At 34.1% G+C, this 7,756-nt stretch overlaps 1 protein-coding gene across 1 annotated transcript; it reads left to right on the top strand.

The window, feature by feature from the left end:
• Positions 1-231: 231 nt before the first annotated feature.
• LOC143051290 (uncharacterized) lies at positions 232-7,332 on the top strand. The gene is made up of 2 exons (XM_076224241.1): positions 232-333; positions 6,243-7,332. Exons 1-2 carry the CDS (start codon positions 270-272, stop codon positions 7,142-7,144), a joined length of 966 nt encoding a protein of 321 aa, XP_076080356.1. The 5' UTR covers positions 232-269; the 3' UTR covers positions 7,145-7,332.
• The last annotated feature ends 424 nt before the right edge of the window (positions 7,333-7,756 follow it).

Below are 7,756 nucleotides of genomic sequence, written 5' to 3'. Positions count from 1 at the left end.
TTTGACCACTATGCACTTCTTAAACTGTTTATTCTACTTTTTACTTATACTTTACAGAAAATAATAAAATATTGTACCCATTTGGCGATCACTTCTTTTTATTGTGCAACGTACACAACAATCATTATGCGAAAGTATTAGAAACCTCCCCATGACTGACATATACTATTCATATGAATTAAAACACATCCTGTTGTCTTACTTATATCCGTATTTGTATGTCTTCATCAATACTTTTACACATCTGTACCCCTCTATCACGGAGGAAAATGAAGATTTCTATCATCTTAGCCGTATATCTGGTTGTATCAGTTTCTGGAACTTGGAATAGTCGTATGTATATCAATTATTATATTTTATAAAGTTCAAATAATTTTAGAAGTCTTGTTTCATATTTTTTTCATTATACTGAGAAACTTTTATTTAATAGTATTATATGTACAGATTTCACTACAAACCAGTAAAAGTCTGAAATCGCCTATATCTGTACTCGACTGTCCTGGTTTTTACTCGACCAGACTGAATTGGTCTGTGTTTTACTCGACATTACTCTGCCAAAGTCTTATCCATACTCGACTGTACTGATTTGTATTTGACCCTTATTTTTGGCATTGGAAATAGTCTGAACTATTACTCGACCAGTTTGAAACAGTCTTAACCCGTTCTCGACATGTACTCGACCTATCGTTGTCAGATTAAACCATACTCGAACAAAAGTCTAAACAATACTTGACCAGTCTGAACCACACTTGACCAAATAAACTCTACTTTTTTACATTTAAACTGTTAAGATAAATTTCTTTTTAACTGACATGCATATATGTAACACTCCCAAACGTGTCCTTCCCCCCAAACGTGTCCGATTCTCCCAAACGTGTCTTTTCTCCCTAAACGTGTCCGAAATGTACAATATTTCCCAAACGTGTCCGATTTCATAACCCCCAAACGTGTCCGATAATTGTTATTCGCCAAATCGTGTCCAATATTTAACGCCAAAACGTTACACGTCTTTTAGCGCTTTTACATGTATCTCTTAAATAAAATCGCTGATAACGTTTACGGCAATTCTATGATGGGAGACACACGTGATGAAGATGTCATTTATCAGATTTAGTTAGTTCGATGTAGGTTTTTAATGATTATAATAATTGCAAAATTAATCTGTTATTATTAAGTAGCTTTGACTGCAGTTGTTTATTGTCCAGTTGCAAGTATTTCATATTCGTTTAGAGCGAACATACACATAGTTCTGGAGTTGAATTAATCGTTAACTTTGATAATTATTTTGTACTTATAAACTCCGATGATGCCTTTTATATTTATCCAAATATTGCATGGCGGGGTTTTAACAGTATTTTTTTTAAACTTTTGTCAATAGTTTGTGTGTATTTCAAAAACCCATCAAATTATAAACTTGTTATCCTGGTTTTTAATAAATTTTAGGTTTCCACCATCACTAAAGACACACGATAAGAAACATAACGTCCAGTGCCAAATATTTCATGCATACGTTTTATAGACTACTGTTATGTGATCAACGCCGGTTTTAAATGCAAATTTATTTTGTAGTGTATAAATAAACTTTAGAATGTTTATTACGTATTGTCCAGTTGCAAGTACTTCATGCATATTTAGAGCGCACAATAATTTTGCAAGTTTTAATGTTTTTACAGTTGTAGTGTACACATTAACTTTAAACTAAACTTTAAACTGATGATCGCGTATTGTCCAGTTGCAAGTATGTCATGCATATTTAGAGAGAACATACAAGTTTTAATGTTTTTGCAGTTCTATTCAGAGAGAACATAGGCTACCTTTTTTTTTTACATTTTAACACGCATGTTTTAATGTTTTTACTGTTCTTTTGTTAAGATAAACTCTAGACTGCTGGTTGCATATTGTCCAGTTGCAAGTATTTCATGCAAATTAGAGAAAACATACAAGTTTTAATGTTTTTTTTCAGTTCTACTGAATAAATTAACTTTAGACTGTTGATTGCGAATTGTCCAGTTGTCAGTATTTCATGCATAATTAGAGAGAACATTAAAGTTTTAACGCGCAGAGAAAGGGACACTTTGACCCGTTAACTGTACTGTTTAACTCAACATGTTTGCTTACAATTTACAAACGAAATAGCCGAAATGACGCCCCCACTTAAAGCCAGTTTTATTCTTCCGTTTTGAAAAAGTACTAACGTGCCTATGTATATTTTTAATGAAATGGTAAAATTAGTATACGTTAATGAAATAGCAATAATCAAATAACGCTTGATATGGACACGTTTTGGGGATTGGACACGTTTGGGGGTTAGTTGAGAAATGGACACGTTTTGGGCGTTTATACAAATGACACGCTTTGGCGCAGTTTTCAACTAGACATGTTTGGGGGAATCGGACACGTTTGGGGGGAAGGACACGTTTCTGAGTGCTACAATTTACAGTTGTATATGACAACAGCCACAATAAAATATTTACATATATATGACAACAGCCACAATAAAATATTTACATATATATGACAACAGCCACAATAATATAAACATATAAATATAAAAACATTTTTTACATCCTTACATGAAGTGCATGATTCCCAGGTTAATCAAATAGAGATAGTTAAATCAAATTATCATAAATTAAATTAATTTCAAAATTTAGGAGTTTTGTTTAAAAAAAATATTTTCCAACAAACCACACCTTTACTGAGGGCAATAAAGCCTTATTAAGGTGCCTCTTGTTTGCCATGTGTTTTTTTTTTAAACTTAATTTTTCTAAATTAAAAAAAAACTATATATATATAAGTCTGAGGTTTAAATACAATAGTCATATACTTATATGTATCAAATAGGGATAAATAATTATGGAAATGAATAGAATTGTTCCCATGATTAGTGGTCAAGTATAAAGTTATACCTCCTGCTTTGGACAAACTCATTAAAACGATCACACCTGATCAGAGAGTACTAAATTCTAAATAACTATCTTTCAAAATTGCAACATCCTGTATATTTATCTTTCAAATGGGGTAAAAACATCCAACAGAATCATTGAAAGTGTTTAACCTTATATTGGAAATATATCTATTCTTTTTATAATTTGGAATATTTAATATATATTATATATGAAATAGGGATAATACTTATGGAACTGAATAGAATTGTTCCCATGATTAGTGGTAAAGTACAAAGTTATACCTCCTGCTTGGGACAAACTCATTTAAAAGATCACACCTCGTCAGAGAGTACTAAATTCTAAATAACTATCATTCAAAATTGCAACATCCTGTAAAACTAACATCGCAAGGCCTTTTGAATTCACTAGATAAGTAATACACGAGTTTAAGAAAACTAGAGCTTTCTTTTGACCTGTAAAACACATATTTGCTGAGGTAATTAACCCTTATTAAGGTGCTTCTTGTACGCCATGTCTTAAATTTGCAAAACAGTTATTTAAATCAAATTGAAATAAATCTTTACAGCAATCTTGGAACACGTTTCCTTTTTTTAAAGACTATCAAGGATTGCTATGAAAGTTCTATTATCGTGATTATATTAAATTCTTGGTTTTACAAAACAAAGGTGTCGTTTTTTAAATTTGCTTTATATACTATTTTATATTACGGATTACAAATGTGTCGAGGTTTGTGTGGGATAACAACACAGAGATGTCAGTATATATTCAGAAAACTGACGGGGTATATACGACGTTTTTATCCAGTTTTGAACCTCAAAAACGTCATCCTAACACTGGTTACGATGTGACGCAGACAAAAACTATCAGACTGTCAGAGGCTCACAGAGGGAAAATAATGACGTGCTTCAGTCAATAATACAAAAACACGCAATTTACACTTTGAATACTTTAATTTAATGTTAAAAGTGTTATTATAAGTTATTACATACACGATAAAATTATGTTCACAGCAAATTAGAAAATCCTTCACGTATGCCGAACATCACGCTCATAAAACTTTCGAGCATGATTTTTGTACTTAGACTTCAGACTAGGTCGATTATGGTTCAGACTAGGTCGATCATAGTTCGGACTAGGTCGAGTATGGTTCAAACTAGGTCGATTGTGGTTCATACTAGGTCGATTATGGTTCTGACTAGGTCGAGCACGGTTCAGACTAGTTCGAAATGGTTAAGACGCGTATGAAAAGGTTAAGTACTGGTCGATTAAAGGTTGAGTACAAGTTCAGACTGTTAAGTATGGTTGAGACTGCAATCAAGTATTATCAAATATTTTGGCCACGAGCATCACTGAAGAGACATGTATTGTCGAAATGCGCATCTGGTGCAAGAAATTGGTACCGTTAATTTTATTATCAGTAGATTTCGGACCTATTCAGACTGGTCGAATAAAAATCAGTAAATTCGAGTACTGGTATAGGCCATTTCAGACTATTACTTGGTTGTAGTGTTGGTGTTATGAGATATATTAACGATGTTTGAATTAAAACTTTTTGACTTGTTCTGTTGATTGATAACGTTGGATTTTTTTTTAAAGTTTGCTTTAAAGTTCGATGTTTTTGTTTAACTTTTGACGATGACACGATTAATATGCTGAAATCGTCCCATTATAGCGTTTACAACTTAAATGGTATATCATGCGAACAGATGTACCCTTGAAACAAAAGTTAGTATTCATCTTTTTGAAAAAATATTTATGGATATAACATATAAGTGTTGTAGCACAATTTGCTTTAAAGTTTTTGTTATACTTGTTTGGTGTTGCCGTGCGCGTTACAAACTAAAGTTATAATCTTTTTATATTAATTATCTTTTTAAAAGCAATTTGTATGGCTATATCAGTGTTGTGGAAGCCATTAGAAATTATACAAAAGCTTTCCCAGTACGATAATGATAACAATGTAGTTCGTATAATTCGCAACATGCAAGGGTCTTAAATTACATAGAGGCATGTAGGCAGTTGCCTCCTATTGCGGGCTCACTGACAAAAAAATAAATGGAGAAAAAACACTGGAAAGAAAAAAAAACTGGTTAAGATCATGCATAATTTTTATAGCACTGGTTGTTAGTTAAAACAACAAGGTGGTTAAACATAATGGCATGCAGGTGTGTTCAATATTTGGATCTGAACGGTCAGTACCCAACTTAACTCCTTTGCACACATAAAATTTACCCACCAAATACTATTGCATCTGCATACATAGACGTGACAACGTTGGCAAAATTGAACGCATAGAATTGTTAAAAAGATGGGATTTGTCCAGTCAGAAAAAATCACCTTAGCATTTGACAAAGCCAGAATAAAACTTTTTGGTGTATACAAACATTGTTACGTTTTTATAATTTGAACTTGATAGATAAAATTATGAGTTATTGAGTGTGCATTTTCATTTTAAGGTTTGAAAATTGTGTCTTTGAAACGAAGTCAAAATTAATTCGATTTGGACAGCAAAATAAGCCGGATAAACCACAAAAAATACAAACTTCAGGGGGCTTTCATTTTAAGTCTTTGCAAAATTTTCCCTAAACTTAAGTAAAAATATCTTGTAAAGAGTCATAAAGCAGGATAAAGCGAAAACAAATCTTACTCTACCGGGACACGTAATCTAATTCTGGTTTATAATTATTTTTAATATATTCCAGGCGCATATTTATTGAAATGTAATAAAAAAATTAACAAGTCGTGTATTCTTGGCAGGTACATTGCATTCAATGAAAAGGCCTAAAAAAATATCCTTTTCTGCATGGAATGGGTTCAAATATTTTTTGCCCTTACAGGGCAGGCAATTTACGAGCCTGCATTATGCACATATGTAAAACAAATTGAGATATAAAAATGTCATACGATTGGAACTAAGACTACTAGATGGAAAGTTGAAATACGAACTGCATATTCACGTTTTTCATAGATCCAGTTGAAGTCGTACTTAATTTCAATTATGAAGACATGAAACGGACTCCTATTATCAGTAGTATCCTTCAATAAAGTTATTTAGATTAACTCGGAAAATATGTGATAGAAGAACTCGTTTAAATGTGAGTTGTTGTTGTACAGGGCATCATAAAATATCTGAACATGAAATTAAAGAAATCCATTTGTCTTTTAGAAAGTTTTGTAAAGATGCTGCTTCGAAGAAAATAATTGATACTGCTAGCATATTTATTTTAATTATATAGTATTTCCGTAGAATTAATTACTTTTGACCCGTCATTATAGTACATTATGATACATGTTCCTTTTCATGAAAATATTCTAAACCTGCTTTGAACACAGGAACTGGAAATGATGGAAATGTTGGTACTTGGAATGGTGGGAATAGAGGAAACGGTCGAAATGGTGGGAACGGTGGTACTTGGTATGGTTGGAATGGTGGAAACGGTTCGAATATTGGGAATGGTGAAAATGGTGGTACTTTTAATGGTGGGAATGGCAAAAATGGTCGACATGGTGGTAATGGTGATACCTTGAATGGTGAAAATGGTGATACTTTGAATAGTGGGAATAGAGGAAATGGTTCGAAGGGTGGAAATGGTGATACTTTGAATGGTTGGAATGGAGAAAACCGTCGGCATGGAGGAGGTGGGGGAAATGGTGGTCGTTGGAATGGTGGGAATGGAGGAAGCACTCAGCGTAGAGGTCATAGAGAAAACGGTGGTCATTGGAATGGTGGAAATGGAGGAAGCGGTCAGCATGGAGGTCTCGGTGGAAACAGTGGTCGTTGGAATGGTGGAAATGGAGGAAGTGAACTACGTGGAGGTCATGGAGGAAACGGTGGTCATTGGAATGGTGGAAATGGAGGAAGCGGTAACTATAGAGGTCGTGGAGGCAACGGTGGTCGTTGGAATGGTGGGAATGGAGGAAATGGTCTGCGTGGAGGTCATGGAGGAAACGGTGGTCATTGGAATGGTGGAAATGGAGGAAACGGTCAGCGTAGAGGTCGTGGAGGAAACGGTGGTCGTTGGAATGGTGGGAATGGAGGAAGTAGTCTGCGTAGAGGTCATGGAGGAAACGGTGGTCGTTTGTATGGTGGGAACAGAGGAAGTGGTCAGCTTGGGGGTCGTGGAGGAAATGGTGATCTTTGGTATGGTGGGAATAGAGGATTCGGTCAGCGTTGGGGTCGTGGAGGAAATGGTGGTCGTTGGAATGGTGGAAATGGCGGAAACAGTCAGCGTTGAGGTCGTGGGGGAAACGGTGGTCGATGGAATGGTGGGATCGGCGGACTTGGTGGAAAACGTTAAAATATAAATGACCGAATTCCGGACAAAAGAAAAATGATCATTTGACTGAATAATTTTATTTTCTGAACGCTTTTGTCTATTTTTATGTCACAAGAATATAGATTAAAATGCTTTCACATTTGTTATTATTGTTTGATCCTTTAGAATGTTTTGTTGAATATTGGAGCATGCGATATACACTCTAAAGACAGACACGTGAGAACACCAATAAAAGAGACATTGAAAGGTTAGTAAAACATTTTCAGCAATATCATTTCATTTTCAAACATCCTGCTAGTGTGTCATTGTGCTATGGTCATTTTTGTATTCACGTCTTTATTTTTGGCGTATGTACTTTGTCTATAGATAGTCGAGATGCCATTTTAATTTTCGTTTTCAAACTTTTGTTTATATAGTGAAGAAGATTATAACACAATGTTGACAGTTGTACCATATTTTTTGACATATTGACAGATTATGTATGATTGTTTTGCTCACACATCATTTTTTGTTCAAAATATAGAATTCTTTATATGACTATAATGCAAGTTATAGGTTGAAGGGCATCCG

This window comes from Mytilus galloprovincialis, chromosome 11 (genome assembly GCF_965363235.1).
Source record: "Mytilus galloprovincialis chromosome 11, xbMytGall1.hap1.1, whole genome shotgun sequence".
In the NCBI taxonomy this organism is placed as follows: domain Eukaryota; kingdom Metazoa; phylum Mollusca; class Bivalvia; order Mytilida; family Mytilidae; genus Mytilus; species Mytilus galloprovincialis.
Note: the sequence above shows the minus strand (reverse complement) of the source record. Positions and strands in the feature narration are given on the sequence as shown.

Bases quoted from the DNA above. Each gene is read 5' to 3' on its own strand.
- LOC143051290 (XM_076224241.1), top strand. From the start codon at position 270: ATGAAGATTTCTATCATCTTAGCCGTATATCTGGTTGTATCAGTTTCT. The intron at 334-6,242 runs GTATGTATATCA...CTTTGAACACAG, and splicing joins TTCTGGAACTTGGAATAGTC to GAACTGGAAATGATGGAAAT.